The 24,262-nt window shown below is 43.5% G+C and overlaps 1 protein-coding gene and 1 pseudogene across 2 annotated transcripts in view; one reads left to right on the top strand and one right to left on the bottom strand.

Moving 5' to 3' along the window:
* The window catches only part of ZNF136 (zinc finger protein 136), a 30,537-nt gene extending 24,944 nt beyond the window's left edge, over positions 1–5,593 (top strand). For both annotated transcript variants that reach the window (XM_007995374.3, XM_007995375.3), the window contains 3 exons: positions 2,114–2,240; positions 2,444–2,504; positions 2,898–5,593. In XM_007995374.3, the coding sequence (XP_007993565.1) occupies positions 2,114–2,240; positions 2,444–2,504; positions 2,898–4,329 (1,620 nt within the window). In that variant the 3' untranslated portion in view covers positions 4,330–5,593. The remainder of the gene's footprint in view (positions 1–2,113; positions 2,241–2,443; positions 2,505–2,897) is intronic.
* An 11,819-nt stretch (positions 5,594–17,412) lies between these two features.
* LOC103233964 (large ribosomal subunit protein eL14-like) lies at positions 17,413–18,098 on the bottom strand (annotated as a pseudogene).
* Between the last annotated feature and the right edge of the window lie 6,164 nt (positions 18,099–24,262).

Genomic DNA, 24,262 nt, shown 5'->3' with positions numbered 1-24,262 from the left:
ATACTCCTGGGCTCAAGCAGTCCTCTCACCTCAGCCTCCTGAGTAGCTGGGACTACAGGCGTGCACCAGCACTGCTGGCTGATTTTTAAAATTTTGTAGAGACGGAGGTTCTCACTGCATTGCCCAAACTGATCTTGAACTCCTGGGCTCAAACAGTCCTTCTGCCTCAACCTCCCAACATGATGGAATTACAGGTATAATCCAGTTCACCTGGCCACTGAATACATTTTGATGAGAAAATAGGTAGATAAATTGGTGAATTCACCAATTTATTTTTACCAATTTAGTGAAGATTCATGAAGCTGGGTGCAGTGGCTCACGCCTGTCATCCCAGCACTTTGGGAGGCCGAGGCTGGCAGATCACTTGAGGTCAGGAGTTTGAGACCAGCCTGGCCAACATGGTGAAACCCCATCCATATTTAAAAATACAAAAATTAGCTGAGTGTGGTGGCACATGCCTGTACTCCCACCTCCTCAAGAGGTTGAGGCGGGATAATTGCTTGAGCCTGGGAGGCAGAGGTTGCAGTTACCCAAGACCCTGCCACTGCACTCCAGCCTGGGCGACCAGCCTGGGCGACCAAGCAAGACTCCATCAAAAAAAAAAAAAAAAAAGCCGGGCACGGGCCTGGTGGCTCACGTCTGTAATCCCAACACTTCAGGAGTCCAAGGTGGGCGGATCACAAGGTCACAAGGTCAGGAGATCGAGACCATCCTGGCTAACACGAAACTCCGTCTCTACTAAAAAATACAAAAAATTAGCTGGGTATGGTGGCGAGCACCTGTAGTCCCAGCTACTCGGGAAGCTGAGGCAGGAGAATGGCTTGAACTCGGGAGGCGGAGCTTGCAGTGAGCCGAGATTGCACCACTGCACTCCCGCCTGGACGACTGAGAGCCAGACTCCATCTCAAAAAAAAAAAGATGGTAAAAAATCCTTCATTTAGTACTTAATTATATTTGATCTGCAGGATAGGTATGAGCTTGTGAGTATTCTCTCTTAGTGTAATAACAGAAGATAGGATTAATTTTCCTAGTGACCAATTGTGAGAACACATGTGAAATGCTTCCTAGAGTGTTTCTGGGGGCTCATCAGGTGGGCAGTATGGGTTACGCGTGTAACAAAATCTCAAACTCTCGGAAGGTGGGAGACCAGAAATTTTCATATTTTTTCCATAAAAAGTTTAGGCACTAAGCTACTCTTATAGAGGTCATTGGGCTCCTTCCCCAAATCCATTTGCCAGATACCAGGAATGGATATGATGCAGGACAGGCGTGCCCTAAAATTGGGGCTTATCCCAGGATGGTTTCTGGCTTTGCCCAGGGAAGAATTCAAGGGCAGGCCAATGGTGTTAGAGAGCAGTCCTTTATTTAACAGTACTGGTCTTTGTGGATCAGTGTTAACTCATAGGCAGTACACCCAGAGTCAGCAACATATGGGCTCTTGGCAACTATGTTTATACCCACTTTCGATTATATGCAAATTAAGGGGTGGGTTATTTAAAACTTTCTAAGGAAGGAGTGATAACTTTCAGGTCATTGCCATGGCATTTGTAAACTGTCATAGCATTGGTGGGAAGGTTTTATGCTAATGAGCGAGAGCCTCTAGAGATCTCCATTCTCGTCATCTGGTTTTGGCCACTTTCTTTACTTTAACCTGCCTGCGCCAGATCCTGTTTTGGTGGGTAGGGTTGTGATCAGAAAACAAGTCCTGTTCGTCTCCTACCTCAGATGAACGTCGTCAGGAGTGAGGAGCCTTTTTTTAAGGGTAAGCAGTCTCAGGACTGCTAGTATAAACTCTTTTCCTCACTAGGTGGTAGGACTTTGTTATGACAGGTTCTCCCGGTCCACTGTACGAGCAGACATTAGATGTGACTCAGGCAGCACGTATTACTCCTTGGAACCACCATCAAGAAAGATATCAGACACTGCTATTGCTCTACCCAATAGTTCAATGCTAGTATGAGAGTTGCTGTGTGGAAGGAAGTGAGTATGCTGACCAAACAGTGGAGTAAATGTTTGGAGACCCCTGAAACGTGAACTTCTTATGAATTGAGTAAAGTTCCCCAGCCCTGTCTGTCTCACCCATTCTCCTCTCCACATGTGTGGGATGTTTCAGGACTCGGTGGCCTTTGAGGATGTAGATGTGAACTTCACCCAGGAGGAGTGGGCTTTGCTGGATCCTTCCCAGAAGAATCTCTACAGAGATGTGATGTGGGAAACCATGAGGAATCTGGCCTCTATAGGTAAGGATTATATAATTCCATCACTTAGTCAATTAGAGAAGAAGTGTTTCTTGTGCAGTGACGCTGTTCCATGGTTTCTATCATGGAGGAAGAATACTTGGGGGGCTAAAACAGGCATAGTCACAGGGTAACATGAACCTAGAATCTAATAATTTTTCTATAATTTTGCACTAATTCAGAATTTTTCTGGGTCTCTGTTTTAGGGAAAAAATGGAAGGACAAGAACATTAAAGATCACTACAAACACCGAAGGAGAAATCTAAGGTAATTTGTACTCAGAGAAAGCAAATTCCCTTGAAAGTATCTCAGCATGTCATGAAATTTTAAAAACAGGCAAACATAACTGATAAGCCAAGCTTCAAATTGATTTATTTTTAGAATAGTTTCCCCAAATACATATTCTTCAGTGTAAACAGATGTTCAGTTTTTATAAAAACATTCATTTGGCAAGAGAATTAAGAAAGTCTATTTAGGAGTATCACTGTTTGAGTGATAGTTGTGGCCAAGCCCATTGCAGAGCATTGAATCCATTCATACTCAAATCAGACTTGGCATCAAGTCTACGCTTTACCTGATAATATTGAAAATGCAAGTTTAATAGCTATTAATATAAAACGGTTAACAAATCCTTAGTAACGTCCTTCTCATTTTTTACAGAAGTCATATGTTAGAAAGATTCTATCAAAGTAAAGACGGTAGTCAGCGTGGAGGAATTTTTAGCCAGTTTGCAAATCAGAATCTGAGCAAGAAAATTCCTGGAGTGAAACTCTGTGAAAGCTTTGTATATGGAGAAGTCAGCATGGGTCACTCATCCCTTAATAGACACATCAGAGATCACAGTGGACATGAACCAAAGGAGTATCAGGAATATGGAGAGAAACCAGATACACGTAACCAATGTTGGAAACCCTTCAGTTCTCACCACTCCTTTCGAACACATGAGATAATTCACACTGGAGAGAAACTCTATGATTGTAAGGAATGTGGAAAAACCTTCTTTTCTCTCAAAAGAATTAGAAGACACATTATCACACACAGTGGATATACACCATATAAATGTAAGGTGTGTGGGAAAGCTTTTGATTATCCCAGTAGATTTCGAACACATGAAAGAAGTCACACTGGAGAGAAACCCTATGAATGTAAGGAATGTGGAAAAGCCTTCACTTGTATCACAAGTGTTCGAAGACACATGATAAAGCACACGGGAGATGGGCCTTATAAATGTCAGGTATGTGGGAAACCCTTTCATTCTCTGAGTTCATTTCAAGTACATGAAAGAATTCACACTGGAGAGAAACCCTTTAAATGTAAGCAATGTGGTAAAGCCTTCAGTTGTTCCCCAACCTTAAGAATACATGAAAGAACCCATACTGGAGAGAAACCTTATGAATGCAAGCAGTGTGGGAAGGCCTTCAGTTATCTCCCCTCCCTTCGACTACATGAAAGAATTCACACTGGCGAGAAGCCCTTTGTATGTAAACAATGTGGTAAAGCCTTTAGATCCGCCAGTACTTTTCAAATACATGAAAGGACTCACACTGGAGAAAAACCCTATGAATGTAAGGAATGTGGGGAAGCATTCAGCTGCATCCCCAGTATGCGAAGACACATGATAAAGCATACTGGAGAAGGACCTTACAAATGTAAGGTATGTGGGAAACCCTTTCATTCTCTGAGTCCATTTCGAATACATGAAAGAACTCACACTGGAGAGAAACCCTATGTATGTAAACATTGTGGTAAAGCTTTCGTTTCTTCGACATCAATTCGAATACATGAAAGAACTCATACTGGAGAGAAACCCTATGAGTGTAAGCAATGTGGGAAAGCCTTCAGTTATCTCAACTCCTTTCGAACACATGAAATGATTCACACTGGTGAGAAACCCTTTGAATGTAAGCGATGTGGTAAAGCCTTTAGATCTTCTAGTTCCTTTCGACTACATGAAAGGACTCACACTGGACAGAAACCCTATCATTGTAAGGAATGTGGGAAAGCCTATTCTTGCCGTGCCAGCTTTCAGAGACACATGTTAACACATGCTGAAGATGGACCACCTTATAAATGCATGTGGGAAAGCCTTTAATGCTCTGGGTTCATGTCAGATACATTAAAATACTCACTGAAGAGAAGCCCTATGAATGTAAGTAATGTGGGAAAGCATGAAATTCTGTTGGTGCCTTTTTTAATACATGAAAGAAAGAATTCTGGAGAGAAGCCATATAAATGTAAGTAACATGGGAAAGCTTTCAATCATTTTAGTTCCTTTCAAATACAGGAAATAACTCATCACGGAGAAAACCGAACAAATGCTTTCTGGAAGGGAACCCGTATTTGAGAGAAATCCTGTGTAAAGAGTGTAGGAAAGGTTTTATCATCATACAATCCTGTCACACATTGAATGCATAGTGGAGAGAACCCTGGTAAATGTAAAGAGTGTGGGAGAGCCTTTAGTCATTTTAGTTCCACTTGAAGCCATGAAAGAACACACAGAGGAGAGAAAGCTCTTGAATATAAGTAATGTCCAAACGTTTTTAACCAGCCTACATGCTTTCAACAACATGTAAGAATGCACTCTGGATCAAAACTCTATAAATGTGAAAACCACGAGGAAGGTTTTCCATTATAATATACTTTTAAAGTCATTTGAGGGCTCTGTGGCTTCGTGGATTAAAGTACTTGTCTGGCAAACAGGAGATGCTGGGTTTCAATCCCAGCAGGGCCTCATTAGTTGAGGTATTGAATTTGAACAGGTGTTTCGGCTCTGGCTGGGTGTGGTGGCTCACACCTGTAATCCCAGCACTTTGGGAGGCTGAGGCAGGAGGATCACTTGAGGTCAGGAGTTTGAGATGGAGTTTCAAGTGTGCAAAACATAGCAAGACCTCATCTCAAAAAAAAAAAAAAAAAGTCATTCAAAGACTTATAATATAGCAAAATCCTATAAATGTAAGTACTTCAAAAAGCCTAATGCATAGCGGGTCATGTAGTCTCTAGAAAATACATAATAACCTGATGGAAATGTAGAAGCTATATGTATATTTTGTTAATTAGTGGCTCATATTTAAAATAGTTCTCTCTGGATTTCAAATGCTTAATCTCACAAAGAAATGTTAAGTTGATATAATCCTGTAAGTAATCTGAAAGCAATAGTGCATGAATTTCATAGGTAATTACTGTTTTAGGTCAGTAATTAAAATATTTGTCTTTCCATTTTGAAATGTGTTTAATCCAACGATGAATTTAAATGTGTTTCTCATATTCAGGTCTGTTAAATTGTATATGGTTGCTTAATTGTTCTGTAATTGAGGACCACTGAAAAATAAGTCTTAATAAATGTTAGTATGAACCTACTTGCTTCATTTAGCAGGTTCTTGATTCCCTTCCCACATTATATATATTCCATCATATTTATTGGAACAACTCCTTTTTTTTCCTTTTTTCTTCTTTTTTCTTTTTGAGACAGGGTCTCGCTCTGTGCTCTGTTGCCCAAGCTGGAGTACAGTGGTGCAATCTCGGCTCACTGCAACCTCTGCCTTCTGGGTTCAAGTGATTATCCCACCTCAGCCTCCTAAGAAGCTGGGACTACAGCCATGTGCCACCACACCTGGCTAATTTTTTGTGTTTTTAGTAGAGATGGGGTTTCACCATGTTGGCCAGGCTGGTCTTAAACTCCTGACCTCAAGTGATCCACCTGCCTCAGCCTCCTAAAGTGCTGGGGTTACATGTGTGAGCCATCACAGTTAGCCCATTTTTTTTTTTCTTGGCTCAAAGAATTTTATTTTTGTTCTTATTAAAGAGTTGGTATTCATTCTAAATATGTAAAGTTTATCATAGACTGTAGTCTCGTGAATTATTATTTTAACCTGTTGTTCTTTACTCCTTGTTATTTATTCTGGCTGTTCTTTGTATAATTGATTTTGGGATAAGGAGACAGCTATGATAGGATAATAAAATCTAGAATGGGAGATGCCTTTCATGAATTGTGTCATGTCAATCTGGGTAATGGGAACTAAACTTTTCAGACTTCATTTCTTTCTTTTTTTCTTTCTTTCTTTCTGAAATGGGGTCTCACTCTGTCACCCAGGCTGGAGTGCAATGGCACAATTGTGGCTCACTGTAACCTCAAACTCTTGAGCTCAGATAGTCTTCCAACCTCAGCCTCCCAAATGGCTGGAACTATAGGTATGTGCCACCAAGCCCAGCTAATGTTTTTGTTTTTGGTTTTTAATCTTTTTTTAGTAGAGATGGTGTCTTGCTGTGTTGCCCAGACTGGTCTCAAACTCCTGGCCTCAAGTCACCCTCTAGCCTCAGCCTCTTAAAGCACTAGGATTACAGGCATAAGCCACTGTGCCTGGCCCAGAATTTATTTCTTTTATGGTTACATGTAGAGTGCATCAAAGCCTAAATTCCCAGAAGGTTAGATTGCAGAAGTGAAGAAGGCATTAGTCAGATTTTGGAGGCATCATACGGAGAGACAGATTCATATGGGCTATTTGGACATGGTCATCTAGCCCATTTTCCTGATTCTTTGCCCTGCCAATCAAGAGTATCCTCAGCCGGATGTGGTGGCTCACACCTGTAATTCTAGCACTTTGGGAGGCCAAAGCGGGCGGATCACCTGAGATCAGGAGTTTGAGACTAGCATGGTCAACATGGTGAAACCCTGTCTCTACTAAAAATACAAAAATTAGCTGGATGTGGTATCGCATGCTTATAGTCCCAGCTGAGGCAGCAGAATTGCTTGAGCCGGGGAAGTGAAGGTTGCAGTGAGCCAAGATCACGCCACTGCACTCCAACCTGGGTGACAAGAGTACAGAATGAGAGCCTGTCTCAAAAAAAAAAAAAAAAAGAATATTCTCTAATCTACCACCAGCCACTTCACCTCCATGTTCTCAAAGTTATAGATTTCCATAGACATTCTTACAAGCTTCATATCCAAGATTCAGCTGCCATTTGGATATCCCTGAAAGCCCTAATGTATCTGCCAAGTAATCAGTTTATATTGTCATTGTTGGGAATAGTCTGATGATCTGTACTTGGGAATAGTCTGATGATCTGACGTACTTGGTTCCTGTACGGTCCAGTTTGTACATAAACATTTTTGTCCATAGGGATAGTGAGTGTTACTGATGCAGGTTGAGATCTACAATAGCACTATCCAAAGACAAAACCAAAAACCCTACATGAAGCTTGTTCCTCTGCCGCATTATGCAGAGATGGGTCTCACCCCATTCTTTCATGTGAGAATAAGCACCTTATTCATTACAGAAACATTGTGGGTGTGTCCTGTTATAGCTGAATGTAGTCCCTCAGTTTATTTTGAATTATGTTTGATTATATGTGATTACAAACAATATACATGTCTTCCTCAAACAAAAGTTCTCACACATTTCTTAGAAATATTAACAGTGTGCAAACAACTTGCTTACTATCCTAGTGAGTTTTGTATTTATTGAGAATATATATTAAAATACCCATTCCAATCATGGATCAGATAAACTTTATAATTAAGCTCTTTGTCCAACATTGTGAGTCAACATTACTGTGAGCTTACAACTTCAGGCCTCTTTTTTCTCATAAATTTTAGTTTTCATGCTTATTCGATTACAACTTTTATGATGATAGTAGTTTTTCATATGCATAATACCAAAAGTCAAATCATGTTGTGAGTGATTTCTTTCCAACGACTATCAGGAATGTACCTGTTGTCAAACAGGATGTAATAAATTGTGGTAATACTACCACAGGCCGGGCACGGTGGTTCACACCTGTAATACCAGCATTTTGGGCGGCCAATGCAGGCAGATCACTTGAGACCAGGAATTGGAGACCAGCCTGGACAACATAGCAACAACCTGTCTCTACTAAAAATACAAAAATTAGCCTGGTGTGGTGGCACACATCTGTAATCCCAGCTACTTGGGAGTGGAGGTTGCAGTGAGCCCAGCGCACCACTGTACTCCAGCCTGGGTAACAGAGTGAGACTGTCTCAAAAAAAAAAAAAAAAAAAAACCACCACAAAACAGTAATGACTGTGAGGTGTATCAATAAGAGGGTAGTTAAAAGAATTTATTGCAGGATTTATGCTGCTTTTAGGTTGTTTGACTCCTACTTAAGGAAGCAAAAAATTTCTCTGATGGAGTGAAGAGGTGAACTTAATTCTACCCTGGGTAATTTTTTTTTTGAGACAGAGTCTCACTCTGTGACCCAGGCTGGAGTGTAGTGGCGCGATCTCGGCTCACTGCAACCTCCACTTCCCCAGTTCAAGTGATTCTCCTGCCGCAGCCTCCTGACAGGACAAGACTTTGTCTCAAAAAAAACCCCAAAAAACCGCAACAAAAAAACTTTTCAGAATACTTCCTGAAGGATTTGCCAGAGCCTGTTTTACAGCTAACTCTTTTTCTGGAGGTGGAGGGGACATGGTTTTGCTCTGGAGTAGCTTGGATTACAGGTATGTGCCACCACACCTGGCTAATTTTTGTATTTTGAGTCAAGATGGGTTTTGCCATGTTGGCCAGGCTGGTCTCAAAACTCCTAGGGTGAAGTGATCGGCCCACCTCGGCCTTCCAAAGTGCTGGGATTACAGGAGTGAGCCACAGCACCCAGCTGAATATACATTTTTCTAAGGAAGATAAAAAACTGAGCAAGGGGACCTGAAAAGATACTGGACATCATTAAGTAAATGCTAAACAAAAAGGCAATGAAATGCCACTTCAAACCCACTAGGATAGGTAGAATGAAAAAGAGATAACACATGTCAAGGATATGAAGAATTTGGAACCCTCATACACTGCTGGTGAGAATGGAAAATAGAGCAGCCGCTTTGTTTTTTTGTTTGTGATTTTTAATGTTTTCTTTCTTTTTTTTTTTTTTTGAGATGGAGTCTTGCTCTGTCGCCCAGGCTGGAGTGCAGTGGCCGGATCTCAGCTCACTGCAAGCTCCGCCTTTCCAGTTCACGCTATTCTCCTGCCTCAGCCTCCCGAGTAGCTGGGACTATAGGCGCCCGCCACCATGCCCGGCTAGTTTTTTGTATTTTTTAGTAGAGATGGGGTTTCACCGTGTTAGCCAGGATGGTCTCGATCTCCTGACCTTGTGATCCGCCCATCTCGGCCTCCCAAAGTGCTGGGATTACAGGCTTGAGCCACCGCGCCCAGCCTAATGTTTTCTTTTTTAAGAGATGGGGTTTTGCTCTGTAGCCCAGGCCGTCATGGCTCACTGCACTCTCAAACTTCTGGATTCAAGCAATCCTCCCATCTCAGCCACCCGAGTAGCTGAGAACACAGGTGTGTACCACCATGCCCAATTAATTTTTTTTTTTTTTTCAGAGATGGGGTTTTGCTCCTTTGTCAGGGCTGGTCATGAGCTTCTGGGCTCAAGCTATCCTCCTGCCTTGGCCTCCCAAAATGCTGGGATTATAGGCATGAGCCACCGTGCCCTGCCAGGAGTTTCTTTTTTGAGGTAATGAAAATGTTCTAGGCCAGGTACAGTGGCTCATGCCTGTAATCCCAGCACTTTGGGAGACTGAGGCAGGCAACTCACTTGAGGTCAGGAGTTCGAGACCAGCCTGGTCAACATAGTGAAACCCCGTCTCCACTAAAAATAGAAAAATCAACCAGGCATGGTGGTGTGCACCTGTAATCCCAGCTACTCTGGAGGCTGAGGCAGGAGAATCGTTTGAACCTGGGAAGCGGAGGTTGTAGTGACCCGAGATCGCACCATTGCATTCTGCACTCCAGCCTGGGCGACAGAGTAGACTCCATCTCAAAAAAAAAAAAAAAAAAAAAAGTTCTGTAATTGTGGTGACGACTATCTGTTTGCGTCTTTGAATATACTTTACTGAATTGTACGCTTAAAAGGGGTGCATTGTGTCGTGTTTTTTTATGTAGCTTTTCAAATAAATATGACTTCAGATTTTTGATCTAATCTGTTAAACATACTGAGTTTCCAGATATACCCTAATTTACATCACTTTTTATTGTTCATTTTTGTATCAGTGAAAATAGGAATTCAATTACCTTAGGTATATCATAGTTGTTTACATTTCAAAGTTCTCTGGGAACACAATCTGTAACCTATCTAAAATAAATTTTCCTTTAGTGTGAAATGTACACTTCAGAGTTTAATTGAACTATCTCACAGCTGTGGTTAGTCTGATACGCGTCCTTGCATCCATGCTAGGGATGTGGGGTTCAAAGAGATTGTAAATGTGTGGGGACTGGGGAAGAGATGGGTGGAGGTCTCAATGCCGTTAGCCGTCAATATCAGAATGGAGCTAGACTCTTATTACACACGGTGAGGTCATTTTTAAGTGTTTGTGTTTGTGAACGGGGCTCACAGTTCCACGAGTGCCCTCTAGACTCAGGCCAAGTCCCTGGCCCCTGGAGGAGTCAGACCCTCTTGTTCCCATCTGGACTTGCCTGGGTGACCCTCTTGCTGTGGACTTGTTCCTTAAAGGGTCAGTACATCTGGCAACTGAGGCTAGAATTCGCTGCTCAAACTTGTGACCCCGCGTTCAGAAACAGCTGCGACAGGATGCCAGAGTCCATCGAGAGGCTAGGAACAAGTTCGGCTTCTACGCGACTGCCCCTGCCTGGGACTGGTTTCCTCCCGGACTGAAGCAGGGTTTTCCCAGCGACGTGACCTTTCGCAGCTCTGTGACTCCAGGTGAAGAGGGCGGGGCTTCGTGAACTGCCCAATCAGAAGCGCCACGTGGAAGGTGGGTGGGGCAACGCGTCACAAAACAGGTGGACGTCGTACGCCGTTACGCAGCGAGGTTGCTGGGCGCTTCGACCATTACCTGTCCGTGATAGCTCCTGCTACTAGCGCCGTGGCCAACGCTGGATAGGATGAGGGAGGACGGCCAGACACCTGGAAGCCGGAAAATGGTGTGTGCGGGACCGGTGTTGAGACCTGAGGAGGGACAGGTTGGAACCGGCCGGAACCAGCTGTGGCGGCACCCGGGGCTCCGCTCGGCGACTTTGGGGTCTGGGACCCGGGTCCCTCTGGCGCAGCTGGGCCCTCGGTGCCCTCGGCCGCAGAGTGGGGCTGGGCCGGCATCTGGGACCCCTGGTGTCCGTCCTGTTCCTGCGCTACGCCTGCGGCCCCGGCGCCCTCTCTGGGCAACTCCACCCCCGCGGCCCCGTGTCTCCCCAGATTGCGCGGGAGCCCTGGAAGGGTCATGGGGAGGTTTCCGACTAGTGTGTGGCGTTCGTGCGTGGGACGAGCAGTGGTCCGGGTGGTCCTCAGTCCCTCCTTTCTCCGTAAAGGTCACCCATCTTCCCCTGAGGTTTCCAATGTACGGAAAGCACCATGTCAAATTCATAATCCTAGTTCCAGACTACATCTTCCTGGGGCTGGCATTAAATTCCTAAGTTTGCGGATCCCTTCCCGCATTCCCAAAGTCTGACGTCCCCTCTCCAATTCACAGCGTCGTTATCAATTATTTGGCCTCTGGTGCCATTTTTCCATTCTCATTTTTCCAGAGAACCAGGGATGACTCGTTTTAAAAGATTTATTTTTTGTTTGCGGATATTTTACATGCGAGGAAGGCAAAGAATACCTTGTTGTATAAATCCTTGTGACTCTCTTTCCAGTATCTCTCCTGAGCACAAACACCCTACAGGAACTCTTGGGTTGAGGCTCCTCTTTGGAAACTTCCCTGGGTGACATGTCTTTTTAGCAGTTTCAGGTCGGCACTGCCCGTCCTTGCCTTTGTATTCTTGAAAAGATTTGACCACTTATTTGGGTGTCATTTTCTTCATGTATCTGAAATGTATATGAATCAACAGCTATTAAAAGTATTATAATTTTTTATTTCTAATTTTTGTGGGTACATAGTAGGTGTATATATTTATGGAGTACATGAGATGTTTTGATGCAGGTATGCAACGTGAAATAAGCACATCATGAAGAAAGGGATATCCCCTCAAGCATCTGAGTTGCAAACAATCCAGTTACACTCTATAAGTTATTTTAAAATGTAGAGTTTTGTTTTTTTGTTTTTTTTTTTTTTTTTTTCCACCCAGTAACTATCCTCTCCTTTCTCTCAGGCTCCCACTACCTTTCCCAGCTTCTAATAACCACCCTACTCTCTAAGTCCATGAGTTCAGTTGTTTGATTTTTATAATAGATCCCACACATACGTGAGAAGATGTGGTGTTTATCTTTCTGTGCGTGGCTGATTTCACGTAACATAATGATCTCCAATTCCATCCATGTTGCAAATGACTGGATTTCATTCTTTTTTATGGCTGAATAGTACTCCATTGTGTATATGTACCACTTTTTTTTTTTTCTTTTTTTTGGCAGAGTCTCACTCTGTTGCCCAGGCTGGAGTGCACTGGTATGATCTCAGCTCACTGCAACCTCCGCCTACAGGGTTCAGGCGATTGTTGTGCCTCAGCCTTCCGAGTCACTGGGATTACAGGCATGTGCCTCCACACGGGGCTAATTTTTGTATTTTTAGTAGAGACGGGGTTGTGTCATATTGGCCAGGCTGGTCTCGAACCCCTGATCTCTCAGGTGATCACCTGCCTCGGCCTCCCAAAGTTGTACCACATTTTAAAAATCCATTTATCTGTTGAGGGACACTTCCATTGCTTCCAAATCTTAGCTATTGAAACAGTGCTACTACAGATATTGGAGTGTAGCTATCCCTTTGCTACACTGATTTCCTTTCTTTTGGGTATATTCCCAGCAGCGGGATTACTGCATGGCATATGGTAGCTCAATTTTTAGTTTTTTGAGGAACCTCCAAACCATTCTCCATAGTGGTTGTACTAATTTACGTTCCCATCAACAGGATACAAAGGTTCGGTTTTCTCCATGTCCTCTCCAGCTTTTGTTATTGCCTGCCTTTTTGACATAAGCCGTTTTAACTGGGGTGAGATTGTATCTCATTGTAGTTTTAATTTGCATTTCTCTGATGATCACTTTTTCATATGAGCACCTTTTCATATGCCTGTTCACCATTCGTATGTCTTGTTTTGAGAAGTGTCTGTTAAATCTTGTGTGCATTTTTTGATTGGATTATTAGATTTTTTTCCTGTAGAGTTTGAGCTCCTTATATATTTTCGTTATATTAATCCCTTGACAGATGGGTAGTTTGCAAATATTTTCTCCCCTTCTGTGGGTTGTGTCCACTTTGTTGATTATTATCCTTTGCTGTGTGGAAGCTTTTTAACTTGATGTGATCCCATTTACCATTTTTGCTTTGCTTGCCTGTGCTTGTTGGGTATTGCTCAAGAAATTTTTGCCCGGACCAGTGTCCTGGAGATTTTCCACAGTATTTTCTTGTGGTAGTTTCCTGGTTTGAGGTCTTCGATTTAAGTCTTTAATCCATTTTGATTTGGTTTTTGTATTTGGCAAGAGATAAAGATCTATTTTCACTGTTTTGCATATGGATATCCAGTTCCCAGTACCATGTATTGAAGAAACTGTCTTTTCCCCAGTGTGTATTCTTTGCACCTTTGTCGAAAATGAGTTCACTCTAGGTGTGTGGATTTGTTTCTGGGTTCTCCATTCTGTTCCATTGCTCTATGTGTATGTCTTTATGCCAGTCCATGCTGTTTTGGTTACTATAGCTCTGTAGTATAATTTGAAGTCAGGTAATGTGATTCTTCCAGTTTTGATCTTTTTGCTTAGGACAGCTTTGGCTATTCTGTGTCTTTTGGGGTTCCGTATCAATTTTAGGATTTTTTTTTCTATTTCTGTGAAGAATATCCTTGGTATTTTGGTAGGGATTGCATTGGATCTCTAGATTGCTTTGGGTAAATGGACATTTTAACAATATTGATTCTTGCAATCCATAAACATGGAATGTTTTTCCATTTTTTTGGTGTCCTCTGCAGTATCTTTCATCAGTGTTTTATAGTTTTCATTATAAAGATCTCTCACTTCTTTGGTTAATTCCTAGAATTTAATTTTATGTGTGGCTATTATAAATGGGATTACTTTTTAAATGGATTTTTCACATTGTTCACTGTTGGCATATAGAAATGCTACTGATTTTTGTATGTTGATTTTGTATCCTGTAACTTCACTGAACTCGTTTATTCTTACAGTTTTCCTGTAGAGTCTTTAGATTTTTCCAAATATGAGATCATGTCATCAAAAGAAAAAAAATTTTTAAGAGGCAAGAAAGAGGTGAATTTCATAAAAAATAAAACACTTCAGTATTACATTGAAATCGGAGGACACTTTTTTCTTTTTTTCTTCCCCTTAGGTTGCATAGTAAGTTTCTGAGGTCTGTTCTTTTTTTTGTGGTGATTTCAAATGGAATTTCAGAGCATAGCCATATGACACCTAGAAGTATCCAAATATGATAATGAGAACATTTATTGCTATAGAAATAATAACTGACATTTCTTTTTTTTTTTTTTGAGACGGAGTCTTGCTCTGTCAGGCTGGAGTGCAGTGGCGCAATCTCGGCTCACTATAACCCCTGCCTCCCGGGTTCAAGTGATTCTCCTGCCTCAGCCTCCCTAGTAGCTGGGACTACAGGCGCCACCACCATGCCCTGCTAATTTTTGTATTTTTAGTAGTGATGGGGTTTCACCATGTTGGCCAGGATGGTCTCGATCTCTTGACCTTGTGATCCGCCTGCCTCGGCCTCCCAAAGTGCTGGGATTACAGGCATGAGCCACCGTGCCCAGCCCAATAACTGACATTTCATTTTCTGAAAACAATAGACACTTGTGGACTTCGGGGACTAGGGCTGGTTTGCTAAGGTGCCTTACAATTTTCTTAACACTTTACACATAAATACTTGATTTGAGAGATTTTGCAGAATTCTTCAAACATTGGGTTTGTCTCATTTAAAGTATCTGTTTAAGCTGGCTGTGGTGGCTCATGTCTAATCCCAGAACTTTAGGTGGCTCATGAGGCGGGAGGATTGCTTGAGTCCAAGAGTTCAAAATCAGCTTGGGCAACATGGCAAAATCTTGTCTTTACAACAAAATAAAAATAAAATATCAGTGGTGGTCCAAAGTAACATTACTGCGCAAGCTAAGGCCATCCTTGAGCCTGCCAAGAGCAGTAATTAAAGGCCCTGTTGGTTCTTCTTGGGGAGCATCCCTGTTCATACCACTAAACTCTTTATACCGAGAGAAGCTACAGAGCACTGGAAAGCTGGGGATCCATATGCACATGTTTTGGGTGGAGGGGTTGCTTTCTGAGGTTGTAACTGCAGTTTTCTTGGGTGTGTGTGTTTTTTTTTTTTTGTTTTTTGTTTTTTTTTGAGACGGAGTCTTGCTCTGTTGCCCAGGCTGGAGTGCAGTGGCCGGATCTCAGCTCACTGCAAGCTCCGCCTCCCGGGTTTACGCCATTCTCCTGCCTCAGCCTCCCGAATAGCTGGGACTACAGGCGCCCGCCACCTCGCCCGGCTAGTTTTTTGTATTTTTTTAGTAGAGACGGGGTTTCACCGGGTTAGCCAGGATGGTCTCGATCTCCTGACCTCGTGATCCACCCGTCTCGGCCTCCCAAGGGTGTGTTTTTTAGACATGAGGTTTGTTTTGCATTCACAATGTTGATGCATTCAGAGTATAATTCTTACATATTGAGAAAGTGTGTGAAGTTCAGGAGTGCTGTCTCCAGGACACAGGGCTAATGAATTTCGGAGGTTATTTTGGGGTCAGAACCTTAAAGTAAATCCAGCTGAGGGTTTCTTCTGCCCGAGAATTGAAGCCTGGGAGAGGAGGTGTTTTCACACTGCCAGGGGCCAATTAGGGTGTGCGGAGCTCCCGGAGTTCATTCCTGTCGCTACTCAAGTGTCTCTTCCCTTCATCACCAGGGACTGTTCCACTCTAGAAGTTACATGTCAAAGGGAAAGCCTGGACCTCAAGCATGTTAAGGTGTTTAACCTCTCGAATATGGGTTTTCCTTGTGAATTGTGGGGAAGCAGCCTGCTTATCTGAGCTAATTAGAATACTTATGTTTCCTTTGGATTATTTTATCTGTTGAATATTATGGCCCTTCAACTCTGGTTTCCTTTATCATTTTATAATTTTATTGCCTGTGTCAGTGTGTAAGATTTTAGCTTCTTTCATTTTGAAAATGAAGGTTGTTAGATATGGTGAGAGTAAGGCAAGAACATTCTGGAACTAAAAGTGTTTCTTGAGGCCAGAGAACCTCAAGATACGAGATGGATATATTTAAGTTCTCAGGTACTTTTTTCATTTTTAGATCAGTTTTTATATGTGAATGTCCATAGAGAACTTTGAAATTTGAAAGGGTATACAGTTGCTAAGACAAATGAATTCCTGATTCCATTGGTAAGAGGAAAACACAATTGAATTCCTGTTTTAATTGATGTAAGGAAAACTAAAGTTTATATAATCTTTGAAACTCCTGCTATATTTAAGGGATTAGGCCCAAATCCATAATGCATTTATTTATTGAGATAGAGTCTCCCTCTGTCGCCCAGGCTGGAGTGCAGTGGCACAATCTTGGTTCACTGCAACCTCCTAGGTTCAAGTGACTCTCCTGCCTCAGCCTCCCCAGTAGCTGGGATTACAGCCGTGCGCCACCACACCCAGCAAATTTTTGTATTTTTAGTAAAGACAGGGTTTCATCATGTTGGCCAGGCTGGTCTCAAACTCCTAACCTCAAATGATCTTCCCACCTTGGCCTCCCCAAGTGCTGGGATTATAGACGTGAGCCACCACACCTGGCCTGGAATCCCTATTTAATGTTTGCTAACAACATAGGACTCACCCTTCCCTTTTTTTCTTGTGACCCACACCTGGACAAGCTGATGAGTCTAAGGGCTGCCTTCTCTGTCATAGGCAACAGATTTAAACCACGCAACCACGCGCCCTTATAGTGCCCAACTCTACCCCAACCACGGTAAACAACCAGGCCAGGCTCCTTTCTTTGCTCTCTCAGGCCATTTCAGTTATGCTTGATGGGTCTGCCCTGCTGTCCCCCAGATCTCAACAATATGAGCAATAAGCCTTTTAATACCCCTTTGTGAGTGCCAGTCTCTGAAGGTGACCACAAGGATTGGTGCCGCGAGCATGTTGTCCAGACACTGATCGCCACTTCTTGGTCCTTCATCTCTTTATTTATATATATATATATATTTAAGGAACTGATTAATATTTATTATAATCCTACTATCAATCTGCCTCCTAACTCTAGCCTCAACAGGCTTTAAATCCAAAGGCTTAAATACATTTGCCAACATGTCAAAAAGAATCTTTATTACTTTTTTTGATTGCCACTTATGCTTTCTTGCCAGATGCCTTTGGAGCAGGTGTTTCTGAGCTTTTTGACCCTTCTGAGCTTTTGGAGCAGGCGCCGCCTTCTGGCCTGTGGCTTTCTGGGCAGGAACCTTCTTACTCGCATAGTCGTCTTTTTTGCTGGAACTTTAGCAGCAGCTGCAGCAGCAGTACCCTTAGTACCAGGTGCTTTTTTGGGAGAAGCTTTCAGGAGAGCTGCCTTTTGAAGCTTCTTAACTTCATTCTTGATTATTGTGTTCCTCATTTTCTTTGCCTTCATAACTTTAAAACAATCAAAATCTGTCATCTTGGCTTTCCTTTCTCTGGCTTCAATCTGCTTGGCCCATCGTGTGGCTGCCCATTTTGCATTGATGTCTGCCTTCTGCCAGGCTTGTCGGACATACTTCTGGCGGGCACTGTGTGGAAACTTGAGGATGAAATCAGTGAGCTGCATGCACTTGAAAGGCATAGCCTGTTTCCTCACTTGAGTGCAAGGTCCATCGACCAAAGCCCTGTTCTGATCAGTAACATCTACAATCACGACCAATTTTCCTGCATGAGGTCTAAAGGAGACGTAGGCCACCCGGCCAACCTCCACAAAGCACCTGAACACCATGTTGGCGGGGTTAAGCGAGAAGGAAGGAGGCCCGCCCAACCGTGTGCATGTGTAGAAGCCATCTCTTTATTTTTATTATTATTTTTTGAGGCGGAGTCTCGCTCTGTTGCCCAGCTTGGAGTGCAGTGGCGCGATCTCGGCTCACTGCAACCTCTGCCTTCCCGGTTCAAGCAATTCTCCGGACTCAGCTTCCTGAGTAGCTGGGACTACAGGCATGTGCTACCACACCCAGCTAATTTTTTGTATTTTTAGTAGAGATGGGGTTTCACTATGTTAGCCAGGATGGTCTCAATTTTCTGACCTCGTGATCTGCCTCGGCCTCCCAAAGTGCTGGGATTACAGTGTGAGCCACTGCACCCAGCCTTTATTTTTCTTATTTTTTGAGACAGAGTCTTGCTCTGTCACTCAGGCTAGAGTGCGGTGGTGTGATCTCAGCTCAGTGCAACCTCTGCCTCCCAGGTTCAAGTAGTTCTCCTGCCCCAGCCTCCCAAGTAGCTGGGACTACAGGCACCCACCACCATGCCCAGCTAATTTTTTGTATTTTTAGTAGAGACCGGGTTTCGCCATCTTGACCAGGATGGTCTCGATTTCCTGACCTCATGATCTGCCCACCTCGGCCTCCCAAAGTCCTGGGATTACAGGCATGAGCCACTGTGCCTGACCAGCTAATTTTTTTGTATTTTTAAGTAGAGACAGTGTTTCACCATGTTGGCCAGGCTGGTCTTTTTTTTTTTTTTTTTTTTTTTTTTTTTTTTTGAGACGGAGTCTTGCTCTGCCGCCCAGGCTGGAGTGCAGTGGCCGGATCTCAGCTCACTGCAAGCTCCGCCTCCCAGGTTCCCGCCATTCTCCTGTCTCAGCCTCCCGAGTAGCTGGGACTACAGGCGCCCGCCACCTCGCCCGGCTAGTTTTTTTGTATTTTTTAGTAGAGACGGGGTTTCACCGTGTTAGCCAGGATGGTCTCGATCTCCTGACCTCATGATCCGCCCGTCTCGGCCTCCCAAAGTGCTGGGATTACAGGCTTGAGCCACCGCGCCCGGCCGGCCAGGCTGGTCTTGAACTCAGCCTCAGGTGATTCGCCTACCCCAGCCTCCCAAAGGTGCTGGGATTACAGGCGTGAGCCACCACACCTGGTCTGTTCACCCCCTTTTTAACTTTTAGTTGTTTCTATTTATATCTTATTGTACTATGCCTTGAAAAATTATGTTTATTATTTTTGAGTGGTTCACTGTTTAAGTCTTTCTACTTAGGATAGGAGTAGTTTACAGGCCGGACGCAGTGGCTCATGCCTGTAATCCTGGCACTTTGGGAGGCCGAAGTGGGTGGATCACGAGATCAGGAGTTCGATACTATCCTGGCCAACATGGTGAAACCCCATTTCTACTAAATATACAAAAAGTTTCTGGGCATGGTGGTGCGTGCCTGTAATCCCAGCTACTTGGGAGGCTGAGACAGGAGAATCATTTAAACCAAGGAGTTGGAGGTTGCAGTGAGCCAAGATCGCGCCACTGCACTCCATCCATTCAACAGAGTGAGACTCCGTCTAAAAAAAAAAAAAAAAAAAAAAAAAAAGAGTAGTTTACATAGCACAGTTACAATGTTACAATATTCTGTATTTTCCTGTTTACTATTATTAGTGAGTTTTGAATCTTCAGGTGATTATTTATTGCTCATTAATGTCCTTTTCTTTCTGATTGAAGTACTCCCTTTAGCATTTCATGTAGGACTGGTCTGGTATTGATGAAATTCCTCAGCTTTTGTTTATCTGAAAAAGTCTTTATTTCTCCTTCAGGCTTGAAGGATATTTTCACCAGATATACTATTCTAGGGTAAAAGTTATTTCCTTCAGCACTTTAAATATGTATTGCCACTCTCTCCTGGCCTGTAAAGTTTCCACTGAAAAGTCTGCTGCCAGATGTATTGGAGCTCCATTGTGTGTTATTTCTTTTCTCTTTCTGCTTTTTAGGATCCTTTCTTTATCCTTGAACTGTGGGAGTTTGATTATGAAATGCCTTGAGGTAGTCTTCTTTGGGTTAAATCTGCTTGGTGGTCTATAACCTTCTTGTACTTGGATACTGATATATATCTCTAGTTTGGGAAGTTCTCTGTTATCACTTGGATTAAACTTTCTACAACCTTTTTTCTACTTCTTCAATTAACTCTTAGATTTGCCCTTTTGAGGTTATCGTCTAGATCCTGTAGGTGTGCTTGTTTCTTACTCTTTTTTCTTTTGTCTCCTGACTGTATATTTCCAAATAACCTGTCTTCAAGCTAATTCTTTGTTTGATCAATTCTACTATTAAAGGAGTCTGATACAATCTTTAGTAAGCCAGTTGCATTTTTCAGCTCCAGAATTTCTGCCCAATTTTTAATTATTTCAATCTCTATGTTAAATTTATCTGATAGAATTCTGAATTCCTTTTCTGTGTTATCTTGAATTTCTTTAAGTTTCTTCAGCACAGCTATTTTGAATTGTCTGAAAAGTCACATATCTGTTTCTCCAGGATTGGTCCGTGGTGCCTCATTTAGTTCATTTGGTGAGGTTATGTTTTCCTGGATGGTGTTAATGTTAGGAGATGTTCTTTGGTGTCTGGGCATTGAAGGGTTAGGTATTTATTGTAGTCTTCACTGTCTGGGCTTATTTGTAGCTGTCCTTCTTAGGGAAGACTTTCCAGATATCTAAGTTATATCTGCTTTAGGGGGCACCCCACACCCAGTATGCTGTGGTTCTTGCAGACTCATAGAGGTGCTGCCTTGATGATTTTAGACAAAATCTGGGAGAATTCTCTGGATTACCAGGCAGACTCTTGTTCTCTTTCCTTATGTTCTCGCAAACATAGTTTCTCTCTCTCTCTCTGTTCTGAGCCACCCAAGGTTGAGGGTGGAATGACACTAGCATTCCTGTGGCCACCACCACTGTGACTACACTGGGTCAGACCTGAAGCCAGTGCTGTGTCTCGCCCAAGGTCTGCTGTAACCACTCCCTGGCTACTGCCTGTGTTCACTCAAGGCCCCTGGGGTCTACAATCAGCAGATGGCAAAACCAGCCAGGCCTGTGTTCTTCCTTTCAGGGTGACGAGGTCCCCCAAGGCCCAGGTGAGTTCAGAAGTGCTGTCCAGTAGTCAGGGATTAGAGTAAAAACACCTTAGAAGTCTACCTTGTGTCCTGTTGTGTTGCAGCTTGGCTGAGCTGGCACTCAAACTATACACGTTCTTCCCTGGAAAGGCAGAGGAGCCTCACCCCATAGCCACCGCCCCAAGCCACAAGGAGTTCTGTCAGAGTACTGCTACTGCTGATGTTCCTGGAGGGCCAAAGGTCTCTTAAATTAGCTTGTCATGAATGCTGCCTCTTCAGGGCAGTGGGCTCCCCTCTAGCCCAGGACAGGTCCAGAAATGCTATCGAAGAGTCAAGTTCTAGAATCAGGGGCCCCAAGAGCCTGCTTGGTGCTGTGTCCCTCCGTGGCCATGCTGGTGCCTAAGGTGCAAGACAAGGTCCCCTTACTTTTCCCTCTGCTTTTCTCAAGCGGAAGGAGTTTTCCTCTGTAGCCACCACAACTGGTTATGTGCTGAGTCTCACCTGAAGCCAGCAAGTCTCAGGCTCACCAAAGGCCCTTGATGTAGTACCTGGATATCACTGCTGGTTATTCAGGGTCCAAGGGCTCTTCAATTAACAGGTGATGAATGCTGGCAGGACTGGGCCCTTCCCTTCAAGGCAGCAGGTTCCCTTCTGGCCCAAGGTGTGTCTAGAAATGTCTGGGAGCTAGGCCCTGGAACAGGGGCCTCCTGATTCTGACCAGTGCCCTGTCCTACTGTGGCTGGACTGGTATCTGAGATGTAAGACACAGTCCCCCCTGATCCTGTCTCCTCCCTCAAGTGGAAGGGGTCTCTTTGGGAGCTGAGAGCTGTGCAGCCTGGGGTTAAGGGAGGGATGATGCCATATGTCACCACCCCTCCCTGCCCCCTGTCAGTTCACTGTCTCTGGGCCTAATTCAGCACTAGGACTCACCTAAGAGTTGCAGTCCTTATGGGCTAGACAGCCTTTCAACTTTACTTGGAGAGAGAGAGTGCTGCAGTCCTCAGTGATGAGGTTTGCGGGCACTTAAGTTCAGACCACTGGGATCAGCAATTGTTCCCTGGCTAAGGCTGGTTTAAATGTCCCCTCCATGGGCAGGTATCAGCTGAATTTGGTCTGGTTTTCCTTTCTGCTGTAACAGGACAGCACTGAGTTCAGTGCCTCACAATTGCTGTGTTCTCCCTCCCACAGCACCTAGAGATGCTGTGTGCATGATGCCGCTGCTGCTGGGGGTGGGAGAGGGGTCTGCTGGCAATTCAGGACCGTTTTTTAAATTGCCTCAGTGCCTCTTTCAGCGATATGAAGTTAAAACCAGGTACTGTAAGTGCTTACCTGATTTGTGGTTCTTATGAAGTGTTTTTTTCTGTGTGATAGTTGTTAATTTGGTGTCCTTGCAGGGGGATGATCAGGGGAGCTTTCTATTCCGCCATCTAGCTGTGCTCCCTCTCTATAGTGTAAATATTTGAGGTATGTTAGGGGGAAGGTCTCATCTTGTTTTTCAGAAAGCGAAACTGTTTTTGTTCATTATTCCTATAACATTTACACACCTCAGAATGGCTAAACTCCAAAATATAACACCAAATGCTTCCAAAGATACAAACAAAGGAACATTCATTTCTGTGGTAATTCAAATGGCAGAGGTTGCAGTGAGCCGAGATCACGTCACTGCACTCCAGCCTGGGTGACAGAGCAAGATGCTGTCTCAAAAAAAAAAAATCACAAAGTGATCTCATTTCACACAAACTAGACAGGTAAAAATACATTATTCCACATGACTGGCAACATTGGAATTATCTAAATACACATGCAAGAACGGTGGGAGGGTCAATTCATATACTCCATTGGGACTTGGTGGCAGTCTTAAAGTTGCTCAGAATCTGCAACCCAGCACATTTTTTCTAATGTATAGAGAATTTACTGTGCACAGGCACATGGGGACTTAAAATATGATTAGAGCAGCATTTTCCGTAAGAACAAAACACAAAATTGAAGCATCATGAGTCCTAAAGATACTGGAATGGATGAGCAAATTGGGTAGCCCAAGCCTCAGACACCAGCATGTGTGAAACAACTGGGACAAAAACTAAGGAGACACCTACCCATTATTTCCTTCCATAGAAAGTGCAAAAGAGGCAAACCTTTTTTTTTTTTTTTTTTTTTTTTTTGAGGTGGAGTCTTCACTCTGTCGCCCAGGCTGGAGTGCAGTGGCGCGATCTCGGCTCACTGCAAGCTCCGCCTCCCGGGTTCACGCCATTCTCCTGCCTCAGCCTCCCGAGTAGCTGGGACTACAGGCGCCCACCACCGCGCCTGGCTAATTTTTTTTTTGTATTTTAGTAGAGACGGGGTTTCACCGTGTTAGCCAGGATCATCTCGATCTCCTGACCTCGTGATCCGCCCGCCTCGGCCTCCCAAAGTGCAGGGATTACAGGCGTGAGCCACCGCGCCCGGCCAAAAGAGGCAAACTTAAGCAAAACACTGATTGGTGATAAAAATAATGGTATAGCCATAAAGAATATCCACAAAATTACGGGCAGTGGTCACCTCTGGGGACAAGAGGGAAACAAAGTCAAGGTGAAGCAGCACTGGGAGATATGACATGCCCAGGGTCTGTTCATTCTGAGTGCCCAGTATATAGAATTTTACAGTTATGATTAAACATAAAACATCCTATGCATTCTATAAGTATGCTGTATTTCACTATAAAAATATAATTCAGCTGGGTGTGGTGGCTCACGCCTGTAATCCCAGTACTTTGGGAGGCCAAAGCAGGAGGATCATTTGAGGCCAGGAGTTCAAGACCAGTCTGGGCAACACAGTGAGACCCCCATCTCTACCAAAAAAATAAAGTAATTCTTTAAGCATGAAAAACAACTGTCAAATATTTATTTTGCTATGTTTTCTGACTACCTTCCCAGTTCTCATTGTTCACTGCCTTAGTTCAGGACACATTTATAAGTCTTTTAGACTGTACCTATTGCTATTCACCTTGATTTCAGCAAGAAATGACTAGTAAAAGAGTGGGGACATACTCATGTTTAATAGAGAACTGGCTACATAAACTTCCATCTTTTAGAAAAATATATTTATTAAAAAAGTTTTGTGGGGAGACAGGGTCT

Source organism: Chlorocebus sabaeus, chromosome 6 (assembly GCF_047675955.1).
Source record: "Chlorocebus sabaeus isolate Y175 chromosome 6, mChlSab1.0.hap1, whole genome shotgun sequence".
NCBI lineage: Eukaryota > Metazoa > Chordata > Mammalia > Primates > Cercopithecidae > Chlorocebus > Chlorocebus sabaeus.
Note: the sequence above shows the minus strand (reverse complement) of the source record. Positions and strands in the feature narration are given on the sequence as shown.